The 13,903-nt window shown below is 42.2% G+C and overlaps 2 protein-coding genes across 4 annotated transcripts in view; both read left to right on the top strand.

Moving 5' to 3' along the window:
* The first annotated feature begins 572 nt into the window (after positions 1–572).
* On the top strand, positions 573–11,274 carry ncapg2 (non-SMC condensin II complex, subunit G2). 3 transcript variants are annotated; one of them, XR_011077776.1, is made up of 27 exons: positions 573–641; positions 875–980; positions 1,490–1,669; positions 2,249–2,363; positions 2,451–2,608; positions 2,749–2,883; positions 2,981–3,075; positions 3,160–3,316; positions 3,419–3,511; positions 3,594–3,719; positions 3,884–4,063; positions 4,312–4,464; positions 5,310–5,532; positions 5,656–5,753; positions 6,287–6,457; positions 6,551–6,621; positions 6,709–6,862; positions 6,975–7,148; positions 7,230–7,346; positions 7,829–7,987; positions 9,154–9,253; positions 9,385–9,596; positions 9,730–9,858; positions 9,983–10,086; positions 10,221–10,321; positions 10,434–10,567; positions 10,692–11,274. XR_011077776.1 is itself a non-coding variant. In XM_068581721.1 (27 exons), exons 2-27 carry the CDS (start codon positions 903–905, stop codon positions 10,741–10,743), a joined length of 3,432 nt encoding a protein of 1,143 aa, XP_068437822.1. In that variant the 5' UTR covers positions 573–641; positions 875–902; the 3' UTR covers positions 10,744–11,274. The 3 variants fall into 3 exon arrangements, 2 of the variants coding, with proteins under 2 accessions (XP_068437822.1, XP_068437821.1); XM_068581721.1 differs by having other exon boundaries at positions 6,290–6,457; positions 10,468–10,567; XM_068581720.1 differs by having other exon boundaries at positions 10,468–10,567.
* Positions 11,275–12,734: 1,460 nt separating this feature from the next.
* Positions 12,735–13,903, top strand: part of ptprn2 (protein tyrosine phosphatase receptor type N2) — a 113,306-nt gene continuing 112,137 nt past the window's right edge. Inside the window, exon 1 of the mRNA XM_068581535.1 lies at positions 12,735–13,095. Within this exon, the coding sequence (XP_068437636.1) occupies positions 13,011–13,095 (85 nt within the window). The 5' untranslated portion in view covers positions 12,735–13,010. The remainder of the gene's footprint in view (positions 13,096–13,903) is intronic.

Genomic DNA, 13,903 nt, shown 5'->3' with positions numbered 1-13,903 from the left:
AATGTTAAGTACAAAATGCAAAATACATGAAGTGTGTACATATAGTATATAAACAACAAAGCGGTGCGAACGTTATTGATTTTGATGTTGATGTTTCTATTGATGGAGGATCTGGTCAGAGGTGATTCATTATTCAGAATGTATAATGATCTATAATATGTTTTATTTGTTTTGTATTAATAATCTTAATCTGTAAAGTAGCTAGTAACTAAATATATGTAATATATGACGTGGAGTGAAAAGAAAATATTGTGGAGTACTGGCGTTTGTGTGTGTGTACTTTCCACCACATGCATACCATGAGTAGGTTGGTGCTGAAGGGCCTCTAGCGCAAAACATTGAACTGCAGTATAATTTCCCTTGAGGATTGGGGTGCAATCGATAAGGCAGATATTCAATATAATAAATAAAGCATAGAAGACAAAGACCTGGATCTGGTAAATACGCCACAGGTCTGTGAAATATATGCAGTGTCTTGTCGCCATCTACTGGCGGTGGAAGCAAATTACAACACTACGTCACATGGTGCGAGTCGACGCATGACGTCATGACGCAACAAATCCAAATTTGCGCGGGTTTGCTGTTGTTATGGGAGGCTGTCATCCAGCGCTTTGTCGGCTCACACAATTATAAATAAAAAGGTAAATGACGAAGCTATTGGTTGGTATTTTTACTACCGTGATTATAAGTATCAATACTTTGAGTACTAACAGAAAAAAGTGAAATTAACTTTTAAAAATAACATTTTTAACAGTAGCGACAAAACGGGCTGCCATAATTGTTTTGTTTTTTGTTACAGTGAAGTTACTCAGACCCTGGTTTGCTTGAAGTATCGACACATACTCGTTTATGTTTACTGTTTTCTTCGTTGCAGGTTTACTGTGACTCTTCACGTCGGAAACATGTCGAAGCGAGACGCGTTTTTAGAGGCTGCCTGCCAGGAGAAAGTAGAGGACTTCCTCCACTTCATCCAGCTTCACGTGAGTCACTTCTAGCAACGTAAATATAAAGCGTAACGTATTAACTGTGTCACAAAAAACTAGGTTAATACTTGAGAAGTAAACTAAATATGATCACACATCTCGGCATGAAGCTAAAAAACAGTTGTAGCTTGTTATAAAACTGGTGACCTTAAATATATATATTAATTGTGAACTGCAGTTGAGGTACACATTGGGAGATGTTATGTAGTTTAGAAAATTTGGTCTTAAATGTGATTTGGTTTGACACTTTCTGCAAATCACAGTCCCCTCTGCACTGTCGAACACATGAAAACCAAAAAAAACACAGCTATTTATAAGAAAAAGTGTGGTATTTTACTTAATAACTATTGGTCATCCAAAGTAGAGCTATTTTATTTTCTTTAAGTCGTTTCCAGGTGGGATTAAGATGCTGTACGGCAGTCAGAAATGTCTTTATATCTGTCAGTGTGTCCATCCTCTATGTCTCAAGTCGTTTCTCTCCCGCTCTCCTCCGTGTCGCTGAGCAGAAGGACAAAACGGAGCCGTTCGATGTGGAGGAGGTGGTGCAGGAGATGTCCAGGAAACAGAGATTGACTCTCTGGGGGAAACTGGACTCGCTCCTTCGGGATGTCCTGCAGGAGTTGCCTCCAGAGCGCTGGGCGCAGGGCGATGAAGACGGCATGGAAGTGGAGTCAGATGTGGACCCTGTGAGTTTATGTACAGTTGTGACATCAGAATCAGCTTTATTGGCCATGTGTTTGTACACATACATGGAATTAGGCTTCGGTTACACATGTTCTGTGCTCTATGTACATATGATGTACAAATAAACAAGTGAAATATAAAAAAAGACAACAGAGTGGAACACAGAAACACAGCCTCAACATTACCATTTAACTAGTATGTACCATATACATATATTTTGAATAATATATATATTTATATATATATATATATATATATATATATATATATATATATATATATATATATATATATATATACATACATACATATGAACAGTGGATTTGGGATATTAGTGCAGAAAGGTGGTAATAGTGCAAGTAGTGCAGATGGAGGTGTCTGATTAATTGTTCATCAAAGTGACGGCTTGTGGAGAGAAGCTGTTCCTGTGTCTGGTGGTTTTGGCATGCAGTGCTCGGTAGCGGCTACCAGAGGGGAGGAGTTGGAACAGCACATTAACTTTGATAATCTGTTGTTTAGTTTTGTGTTAAACTATAAATCAAAACATTTTTGGTGACATCCACTGTTATTTTCCCCTTCAGGCACATGTCATGGCCGTTGTGGATGGCGTGACACTTGTGGCTGACGTGTCCATAAAGGTCCTAGAAGACGGTGAAGCCTACAGCGCCCTTCTGGAAATTGCCCACAGGCTTCACGGTCAGTTTCCTCTCCGCTAAATGGATGTGGCTTCAGGTAGATCCAATGTGTTCTTACTTCATGGTGATGTTTGTGTCTTTCCCTCAGGTGTTCTGGTGTCACTGCCGGTCTCAGAGGCTCCTCTGCAGCTCCATATCCACACGCTGTGCGAGGCCTGGTGGAAGAAGGGACTGAAGGAGAAAGAACTGTTTGGCTGCGCTGCTTTCCTCATCTCTCTGCAGAAGAGCTTCACTTTGAAGAAACCTGTCAGTATTTGTCCTGTTATGCATCAAATCAATCAATAATGAACCTTTTTCTGTGGCCTTTAGGTTATCACGCTGTTTTCAGTTCCAGTAGTTTTGTCATATTCTTGTTGTAAACTTTTATGCTTTCTCTCTGTTGGCAGGGTGTTGAGATCCAAAGAGTCTGGAGTCTCCACGACGTGCTGTTGAGTTTGGACTACACATCAGAAGAAAACAAGCCGATAATCGACCTGTTGCTCCAGTGCTTTCATCGCCCTAATTATGTTAGAAACGATGATGTGAGTAGAGCGATATCAAGCTACGGCGTATGTTTGAGTCTCTGCTTTGATTGTCGTGGTTTCGTCTTTCAGCCTGATGACGTGTACATTTTCACAGGGAAAGCGATTCCTGGTGTTTCTTTTCAGCTGGAACGTCAACTTCATCTGGGTTATTCACGGCACCATTAAAAACCAGCTGGAGTTTTATAGCAAGTAAGACACTTTCTTTCTTCCGTTTAGGTGTAACGCCAAACAATGTTGACATTATGTAATTTACGACAACGTTTTTCTGTGCAGGACCATGACTACTCACATTATGGAGATCTACTTCAGAGCATGGAAGAAGGCAAGCGGGGACTTCCTGGAGAAGATTGAGAGCTCGTGCATTCAGGACTTTATGCAGAATGCCATCTTCCTTCGTAGAGCATCTCCTGTCCACGCCAAAGTCCGCCAGGTGGACTTATCAGCTGCCTGATTCATTTTTTCCCCCAGCATTTAAAGTTGTGATGTGCACAGTTTGCTCACTTTCTGTTGGTCTCCTTGCTCTCATATGCAGATTCTGAGCTATTTCCACTCAAGGAAAGGCTGTAACAAGTTGGACAAGATGCTCTGTAATCTCTACAAGCCCATTCTCTGGAAAGCTTTAAGTGTACGGACACATAACTCTAACTGCATTCATTACAATTTAGTCTTTTATTCCAGTCTAATGTGTTTACGGTCGATTTCTTCAGGTTCCAAATTTTGAGGTGCGCGCAAATGCCACTTTGCTTTTCACTGAGGCCTTCCCAGTCCACGACCCGGATCAGAGCAACCAGATTATAGATGAGGCCATTCAAAAGCAGCTGGACATGGCAATGGTGAGAACGATTCAAAACATTTGTTTACTTTTTGTTGTGAGGAAACTTAGAGATATATGGTTACACAGTGTTTTTATTTCTAATGCTGTCAAATCCACAACACAAAGACACTTTGAAATGAGCAAAAGGCTCCACTATTCCAACCACCCATCTGTCGTCCTCAGAGCCTCCTTGATGACCCTCATCCTACCGTACGCTGCAATGCTATCCTGGGAGTCTGTAAGATCTTGGCCAAGTGCTGGGAGCTCCTCCCTCCCACAATCGTCGCAGACTTCCTGAAGAAGCTGGTGATGGACCTGGCGACTGACTGCAGCTCCCCCGATGTCCGCTGCTCAGTTTTTAAGGTCTGTCCTGATGTCCAGTATGATTATCAATACGGGGAGCCTCTTAAAGTTAGATTACGATTATATAATCTCATATCCAGGATGTTCAAGAAACTGGTTGTTCCAAGTTAAGTTAGAAATTACAATAATTAGGCTGTTCTTGTCCAGATTGTATGTGGTATTCACTGCACACATAATTAGCGCAGCTGATTTTATTGGCAGTAAACAGAATATTTAAGGACTTGTTGTTTGTGTAATGTTTTCCCCAGTGTCTGACTATTGTCTTGGACAACGCTCTCAGCCATCCACTATTGGAAAAGCTCCTGCCAACCCTCAAATACAGCCTTCATGACAACTCTGAGAAAGTCCGCATCGCTTTCCTGGACATGCTCATCAAGGTCAAGGCGGTGCGAGCTGCCAAGGTACTGTATGTGTAGGGTTTCTTTCTGCTTTATGCAACAATATAATACATTGCAAAGCATACAAGTGCACACAGTATAGTGCAGAGCTCCGTTTGGAGTGTCTCCCTCTCCCTTTCCAAAAAGAAAAAGTTGAATCTCACTCCGTTGCTCCTCTTGGCTCCATTTCAGTCAAGATAGTTGGCGAAGACAACACATCTTTATTCATCTCGATTCTAGCCTAACTTTGGTGCATCATAATAATAATCAGCAGATGCTCTGGTTAAAAATGAAACCAAACGTTTCTATGCATGTCAGTTGTTCAGCCACAACAAAGGCTAAAGGGAAGGTAGGTACACTTAAAACTATGTAGGGCTTGTTTTTAGCCCAAACGATTGCCGGGAATGCTTCTCGAACAGTCGTTGATGACTTGGTGCCCCTAACAGAGGCGCAAGGAGTCAGCCTATTTAATAAGGTAAAAGTCAGAATACACACTTATGTATGATATTAACAATTAAGACCCTGGAAATGATGTATTCCCCACTTAAACAATGAAGGAAAACGCATTACTTGAGATGGTGAATACAATTGTTTGGAACAAAACTGACCCGTCTCTAAAATACACATAGAAGCTTGACTATGTAAAATATGCCTCCATGTGCAACTCAAACAATGATGTTCCCACAAATCAAATAGTTGGCAAGCAGATTCAGTCATAAACTTGTGATCCTGAAGATATATTTACGTGCTTGGTTCAGATCCAGATGGTATTTAGCCAAATTACATTGAGACACAATTCACTTATAAGATACAAGTTAATGCCAAGTGTAAAAAAAAAAAAAGAAAGTTTCTTGTGTACCGCTCTCCAGTTTTGGGACGTGTGCAATATGGACCACCTGCTGGCCCGTCTGGCTATCGATTCCGTTCCGGTTTCCAAGCGCGTTGTCGATCTGCTCTTCAAGTCCTTCTTCCCCGTCAACGAGGCGGAGAGGGAGTGGTGCTCTCGCTGCATCACCCTCATCCAGATGAACCCCATGGCTGCCAGGAAGTTCTACCAGCACGTGCACAAACACACAGCGCCCACCAACATAAGTAAGTGCTGCGTGTACGGGGCAGACTTTTTTGGAAGCCTCATGAAAGACTAGCCAAAAAAAACAAACAAATTGCATGTTGCTGTTGTAGTTCATTCATCCATCGTTTTGCCTTCTCTTGCAGTAAAGATGATGCTGGCCATTCGCCGTGCCCTGAACAGCTGTATCCAGAGTGACTGTGAAGTCTCCGAGATTAATGACAGCAACAAGGAGAACAGCGCAGTAAGACGGAGACGTTGATCATTTCTTTGATTTAGTTGTTCATTAAAGATAGTTACATCCACAAATTAAACCTTGACAAATATGCGGAGTCTATAAGACGTCAAAATGAGTTAAAAGTATTACATATCTTAAATGTGTTGTCCTACAATTGCTTCTTCTGTGAAAGCAAAAGTAAAATATTCAAAGATGTCATTTACAATCATATACAGAGGATATAGCTTTGTAAAGCTGGAACCAGCAATCAATTAACATTTTGTATTTTTAAAAAGGTCACCACAAATGCAGACAAAAGGTTGATATTATCGCTATTTAATTACGATAAAATACATAATTCAAGGTTACTGCTGCTACATAATTTGTCTGCTTGAATCCTTATTGATCCACACTCGCACCACGCTGATTTGCTCGATACGCTTTGCCAAGGCAGTGCCTGAAGTTACGCATCTCCGCCTAATCAAGGCTTTAATTAAACCTTCATTAGATAAGATGAAAAAAAGTACGCTGTGCGTCTGAGTTCATGAGTTTGATCTTAGCAGGCTGAACCGCTGTTGGGGAAAGACATGGCCGTCGTGTCCAGTCTGCTGGAGATCGTGGTCATCCTGTGGAGAAGTGTCGAGAAGTCCCTGAAACAAAACAAAGAGGCCCAGAAGTACACTTTCGCCAAGTTTGGAAACGTCATGTCCAAGTATTTCCAGGCCTTTGAGGTACTTCAACCTCCCTCGTATTCATTTGTACTTTGTTTTTTTTCTTCCATGAATCAACAAGTCCTGTAAGACGTTCTTGCTTTATTTGTCCAGGATGAGCGATGCACCGTTCCTCTCATACAGATGGCCTCCTTTATGCCCCCGGCTGCAGTTCCAACATTCAGGTAAGCCGCAACGCGTCTCCCCGTCTCTCCGCCTCATTCTACTCTTTTGTTTTGCCGTCTAAGCCGCCGCTCTCGTCCCGCTCCCAGCTGTGGCGTCCTGTCCAGGCTGAGGAGGATGGACTCGGGAGCAGCGCCAACGCAGTACGGCCAGCTGGTGGACTGCATGTGCAGCTGGGGCCTGGCTGCCGACATCCTGGAACTCATCACCGACTGGCTCGCTGAGCCTCTGCCCAAGCAAGGGGTCAGTGAACGCCACACCAAAGCACCTGAGTTATTGTGAAACCAAGTAAGAGATTTCATCTAAACACGCGACCCTTGTTGCTCTTTGTAAAAAAAAGTCCTCTTCCTTTCAGCCTCAGGACAACACCAAACGAAAGGTGCGTATCCAGGAGACGGTGGAGGCCAAGCCAGACCTGGCACTGGCTTACCTGGAGTACCTGTTCTGCCACACGTTGGCACGGGAGGAAGTCCTGGCTCTTGGTCCGCAACCTCTGAAGCACCTCCATACTGTTCTAGGAAACTGGAGAGTACGTTGGATAGCATTCATCAGTATACCTGTCCGCCTCGAGGAGCAGCTTTCCTGTGACGTGTGATATTTGCCTCAACAGTCGGTGCTGTACGCTCACCTCAGCTCCTCCACCCAAGATCCCAAAATCCCCAGCGTGGAGACGTCACTGAAAGTCTTCAAGCATCACGGACGCCTCGGTGCACACCTGCAACACATTGTGAGTTTCTACTTTTGCACACATTACTTCTCATCGTTTTTTTTAAATCATTTTTATTCATCCAGATTTTAAAATATTGATAATCAATTCATGTTTTCAGTCATTTTTTGAGTTAACATTGACACATTCACAGGCCCCACTTCTCTAACGGCCGGTGCTGTTTGTCTTTGTTATATGTTAAAGTAAACTTTTACATTTTTTTGGAAATATGAAACAAAACATTTGAAAACATCACTATATTATTTTTACAGACCAAATGATAAGTCAATATTGAAAGTAATCGCCCAACAGTGGGTGTTGAGGTGGTGAAGAGCCCGCTGACCATTTTTCTATTGCCCACATTTTCCCAGATGGCTCCATTCTGTGAGCCAGTAACTTTCGGACGAGACTAAATGGTGTAGTTTGTGTTTTACTTTGTAAACTACATCAACAAGGTTAAAGGGAAAAAGTAAAAAAGATGAAACCTTTTATTTCCATCCTAGTCCTCAGAGGGTCGAGAATACCTGCTCTCTCTGGAGCATGTGGCGGCGTGGGTAGCTGAGAGGGTGCTGCCCTTCCTCGCTAAACGTACCAACAATGAGGAGGACGATGAGGAGGAGGCTTCAGAGAAGTTTCAGCCACTTGCTGCACAGATAACTGAGGTGAGCTCTATTATTACTAATGTAAACATTAAGCTCCGAAAAGCCAACTTTCATGTTTTCAGTGAAGGACTTTAAACTGGGAAACGTCCAATAAAAGACTTAATTAAGCCCAGACAAATACGTGTTGGGCATATTCTATTGAGCCTTGCCAGACTATAATTAGGGAAGCCAAAAACTCGCTGAATGTCCAGGGCTGCATTAGGAGCCGGCATTTAATTTGGGCAAATAGGGGGAAAGCGTTGAGAGAGCTGAGACACACTTCTCCAGTGCACTTCTGAAGTGGCTACATTTTCATAATAGAATATTACTGCCGCACATTACATTGTATTTGTGGTAATGTGATGAAGTAAATTATTGTCTTTGTCATTATGTCTCATCACAAACTTTGACCAACCGATCACCATCACCTCAAATTGAAAACCCTCAAGTATATGTGTAGTATTTGTGACGCCTGTGGAGACCAAACATAATTGGGCAGCCACCGTGAGATGGATGTGGATGAATGGTTGCGAGTGCCACAATGGACGTGCATCTGTATCTCCTCAGAATCCTTTTTTTTTTGCCGTATAGTCATTTTTATGAATTGCAAAGTCAGTACGTGCGAGATGATTTCTCTGCTTCTTGCAAATTAAATCACATCTCATTGTTAATAAATTGCCCATTTTAGATTGTGTGTCTCACTCTAACACACAGCCTCTGCACAGTTGTGTTGTTATCTAAAACATTAAGTTTTGTGGAGCCTCTTTGCCTCCTTCTTCCAGGACTTTCAGTTCTGCTCGGTAAATTTAGACTCCTCATCACACATTCATGTACATGCCCGCTCATGCTCATACTGCCACACTGAAATGGGCTTTTTTTCTCCTCCTTTATTTGTGCCATTACTCTCCCACTGTCACCACATGACTGCTGCGAACAGATATTGAAAATAACCCTGTTTTAGTGCCTGTCTTATTAATGCTGTCTCTGTGTGTTTTGTGTCTGTGTGTGTGTGTGTGTGTGGGCACCAGCTAGCAATAGACATGAACATTGTACTGAAGTGTAGCTCCCCAAAGACTCGGCCTCATCTCTATTTGTTGTGGGTTTTAATAAGTGTTGTGTTTTTGGAGTATGACGTATAGGAGTATAACATTTTTCTTCACCGTGATGATCGCGATGCATTTTACCAGAGTTTCCTGTCGGTGTGCCGAGATGTTTTACTCGTGGGTTTGGCCGACGAGACGTTCCAGGGTCAGATCCTCCACTTGTGCTCGCTCACCCTCCTCTCAGGTGAGTGTTTCAAAAGTCTTTTATGGTGAAAGATACAGCGAGGGTTCGAGCGCACGGCTTTTGTAGAACTGAAAGACGTGAGCTTGTTTCTTTCCCTGAATTGACCGAGGCATTTTCCATTGTGTTTCCAGAGACAGGCTACCTGTGTATTCCTGCAGTGCTGCTGATTTTGAAGGAGGTGGCAGACGGCTTCGTACCCGAGGAAAACAACAACAGCAACCAGGCTCAGGGAAATGAGGACGAGCCAACCACTGTCGTTATGGGTGTGGTGGCCAACATCTTCCAGAAGATTATAGAGCTCTTGGCTCGCCGTCTTAAGAAGGAGCCAGAGGAGGGAAAACTAGTACGTAGACGATTGGACTCATTTCTTTCAGTACTCTATATTATTCCAGCACCGTACAGCTTTCTCTACTAGACGTCTCTTCTTCTTTTATGTCTCGTGTTAAAAACATCTCCTTCTTTGTGCCCTGACTTAGCTTTGCCAGTCAGCCGTTCCCGGCCTGGCAGGCTTCCTCCAGGTGGCACAGACCTGGACGCCTCTCTGCGGCGTCTTCTCTACTCTCTTTGCCGTCGTCATCGTGGAAAAGAGACATTTGCTTCAGAAGGTACGACACACCTGCCGGAGCGTTTGCCTTTTCCCAACATCGCACACGTCCTGGACGCAATGGGCGACTCAAGCAATTCAATTAAGGCAACGATGAATGATGCTGTGCTCTTGTTTTTAAAAAGATTACCCACCCAGAAGAGGTGATCACCCCAGAGTCAGTGGAGGACATGCCTCCTCTGTCCAGTATCCTCCTGTCTATCATCCTCAAGTCCTCCTCTCTTACCAGGTAAAGAACCTCTGTTACTCACTCTAAAACGTACCAGGTTCGTCATTTCTCTGTTCTTTTAGAGAGTTTAATACATTTGCATGAAGTAAATGTAATGCATATAGCCTGATTTTGCTTTTGAATGTATCCTCCAGGGCATTTTTGACAGAAGTCAGCTCATCTTTCGACTCCGAGGCCATCAGCAGTCTGAGTGAACTGGCTGCCGCCCTGCACGTCCTGGCGGTCGTCAGACACAGTGAGTTTACATGATATGAATTTAGATTAGAAATTTTGTTTCCCCGATGTCATTTAAAGACAAAAAAATACGGCACATTAAATGATGTTTTTCTTTTGTTTTGCTCGTAAAGATAAATCACAGTATGTTATGTGTGACACTTTTAGCCGGGCAGTCTAAAGCCGGTTTGAAGAGCGCAGCCGCATCTGTCCAGCGGCAGATTCACAAGCATGCAGTCGCATCGGAAGACGCCAGAGACATACAGAGGTAAGCGAGCGGACATAAGACAGTTCTGATGTTTTTTTTCTCAGATAAACTGTAAATCAATAAATCCATTGATTTGTGGTATATGAGCTGTCATGGCTAACCTTTTTATCCCCTCCTGCCACAGGGTTATTTACGAATCCTCCGTGAAGACCTTGAATGAAATTCTGGATTTATGAGTTGACCTGTTTGATGGGTAATATCAGCTTTACATTTTGTATGTTATGAAGCCGAGGAGAGCAGTATAACGTCTGCTTCGCTGTTAGCGTGACAAACTTTCAGTTGCTGGCAGACAAAAATAACACACTCAAATATTTAAACTCCACTGGCCAGGGTTTTTAAAAACAATATGTTTGGATTGAAATCTAAAGCTGAGGACAAGTGACTGTCTGTTAGCGTGTCTTTCCAGATTGGCTCCTCTTCTCTTTGTTTATTTATTTCTTGATGGCACACATTGCTCAAGTCTTGTCTCTCAGGCTTTGTGCATTGATAAATATTTTGATAATTATCGATGTGGAACCCCATGGATACCGTTTCTTAGATTGAGTGGTATTCGTCTAAAAACTATTTGCTCGCTTTTTTTATTTTATTTTTACAATGTCATATGAAATACATATATTTTTTCATGTCTCACTATGTATGTTTATGTATCTGTTGGTCGTCGGCTGTAGCTCACATTTATTAAGAATAAAATAATCCGTATCAATCAACCTAAACGTGATGGCTATTTCTTTCTCAGACTGCACAGCGGTTTTCTCTGTAATAACTCTGGACAAACAAGCAATAAATCATCCTCTCTACCTTTCTTCTTAAAGATGAGTGGTTCCTATTTTGAGAACTCGCATGCTGGTTTACTTCAGTCAATATTAGTGATTGTGCAACCCATGTACACAAATTCAATGGTTTTATTTGATAGCTGAAAGCAGAGTAGTGCAAGTAAAATGTACTGTTCTGAAGTATTTAACTTACATTTTGATTATTCATTCCTCTTTAAAAAAAAATGTGTTGGATTGATTGCAGGTCTCGTTTGGAAGAGGTAACATTCACTAGATTTGGTCAGCGGATCATGTAATTTAGTTTCATTTTCAGCCTGGACACAGACATCCCTGTCATGGGACCTCACACCGCATCAGAAAAAACTCCACCAAATAAAGATAGTAAAAACCTTTTAACAGGGAGAAAAGGAACAAACCTTCAGGAGAGCAACAGAGGAGGATCCCTCTCCCCAGATGGACAGAAGCAAAAGATGTCATGAATGAACAACATAACACAGTTACAGCACATTCAATGAATTTGACAGAAATTATTTGTATAATAATGAGTAGTAGGCATGGACCACGATCCATAGGCAGGGGCGGCTTCAGATACAGCCACGATTTTTCTCACCTCACACTTGAGGTGAGAAAGAACAGTAAAGAAGTTATTATGTGCATTGAAGAGACTTATTAATATAATATTGACTCATTGTGGTACTATGTAGTTCTTGTAGTATGTGTTATCCCTATTCATATCACATAGATGGATACATATAGATATGTGTGTGTGTGTGTATTTATATTTGTTTGTGTCATATTTGTATTATTGTCAAGTTAATCCATCCAAACTTCCTGCAGCAGTTGTGGACCTTTTTGTTTTTGGTATATTTATGTACGTCAAGGTGTTGGTTTGGTTACTGTGGAAGCCCATTTGCGCCACAAAAAAAGAGTCAATTATGCCAAAAAAGAAGTAATAATTGTGACAACAACCAAAAAAAAATCATAATTATGACAAAGAAATAAGTCATAATTATGACACAAAAAATGACATGACTTATTTTTTGTTGTCATAATTTTGACTTATTTTTGTGGCGGAAATGGGCTTCCATAGATGGCACTTTAATTTATCTAATGTATTCGAGAAAAATAAATGTATGTTCCAAATTTCACAGCAAAACATGCCAATAGGGGGAATGCTGTAGAAATACATACATTTGCATTTTATTACAGGTTATTATTTTTGATTAAAAAGATGTAAACTTCCTTTATATGTGTGTTTTTTGGTCTTGCTCTCACGGTTTCCGGGCAGTCATCATTCAATCTAACCTCCTGTCTCCTCCGCCATCCCTCCCTCCATCCATCCCTCCATCCATCCATCCCTCCATCCACGCGTCCAGGGCGCTGTTGCAGGCTGCGCGCATCATCCCTCCTCTCCATGTGTGTTTGACGTCAGAAACTTAGGAGGGGCTCCTCCGTTGAAGCTGGTTGCTGTTTGTGGTGCTGAAACAACGCCTGTGTTGTGTTGCCATTTAGCGACGTATTGCTACATTGTTTTTCCTACGTTTTCCTCCCCAAACATGCCTCTTTAGACCGAGCGTCGTCCGAGCAGCTCGCACCTGAGTCGGCGGTAATCATGCTGTTTTCGCGGAGGTGTGCGATGGACTAGCCGTCCTGTGTGTAGCAGCAGCGGTATGGCTCCTCCGTGGTGTCCCGTCCTCCTCGCTGCACTGGCTGTCAGCCTCTGCTCCTCACCTGCCCTTGCTGACAGAAAATTTGGTAAGCCATTGCGTTTCATTTTGTGGGCCATGTGTTTTGTGCTAAATCCACATGGATGTCTCGGTTTAGCTCGGGGGTCGTTTATTCAAACAAACATCGCAAAAGTTGTTTTCAATGGATTATTGTGGTGTTTCTAAGTGAGTGCACATCGCCCTCTTCTTCTTCTCCTCGCTGCTTCCTCAACTTGTGCTTTGTTGGAGCTGCTTGCGTGAGATCTGAGGATCCAACTGGAAAAGTTACATAATCTATCAGGCCCGATGCATGCAGTGTTTACTGTGAGACTTGTACGAGGGGTGATGCTATTTATCTTAACTGATAGATTCATTAAAAAAAACACAACACACACACACACACTTATCACTGTAAGGACAGAAAAACAACTTTTGCACGCCCAATAATGAGTTTTATTCCAGATTGATACACTATGACTATAATAATGCACTCAATTTATTATGGGTTTAATGGCTTTCATACTCATTAAAAAAGACTCCACACATGCCCTTAAGCAACATGCAATTTTAAATCCAGTTAAATATTTAATGATATCCTATGCCTCCACAGGAAAGAGGCATCTTTCATTTTCAGGCCCGGTTGTATATTGTCATTACCCTTGAGTTTTTCTCGCCTCAGACACTACGCTGTCATTTGGAAAAGTATGGCACGTGTCCAAAGTACGCCATATTAGAGAAGCCATTGTGGTAATTGTGTCCTTTGGTGAGACAGAAAGTGATTAAAGGCTCTCATTTTACTGTTTCAGGTGTGCGCGCGTGCTTGTGTGTGCCTGTGTGTGTCTTAGCACCTCCAATTT

This window comes from Clinocottus analis, unplaced genomic scaffold, assembly GCF_023055335.1.
Source record: "Clinocottus analis isolate CAN_PGR_092001 unplaced genomic scaffold, fCliAna1.0.p SCAF_18, whole genome shotgun sequence".
NCBI lineage: Eukaryota > Metazoa > Chordata > Actinopteri > Perciformes > Cottidae > Clinocottus > Clinocottus analis.
This window is presented reverse-complemented; position numbering and strand designations above follow the sequence as displayed.

Excerpts from the sequence above, each read along its gene's own strand:
- ncapg2 (XM_068581720.1), top strand. The coding sequence starts at position 903 with ATGTCGAAGCGAGACGCGTTTTTAGAGGCTGCCTGCCAGGAGAAAGTA. Across the intron at positions 2,609-2,748 it reads GCTTCACTTTGAAGAAACCT|GGTGTTGAGATCCAAAGAGT; the intron begins GTCAGTATTTGT and ends CTCTGTTGGCAG. Across the intron at positions 9,859-9,982 it reads AGAGACATTTGCTTCAGAAG|ATTACCCACCCAGAAGAGGT; the intron begins GTACGACACACC and ends GTTTTTAAAAAG.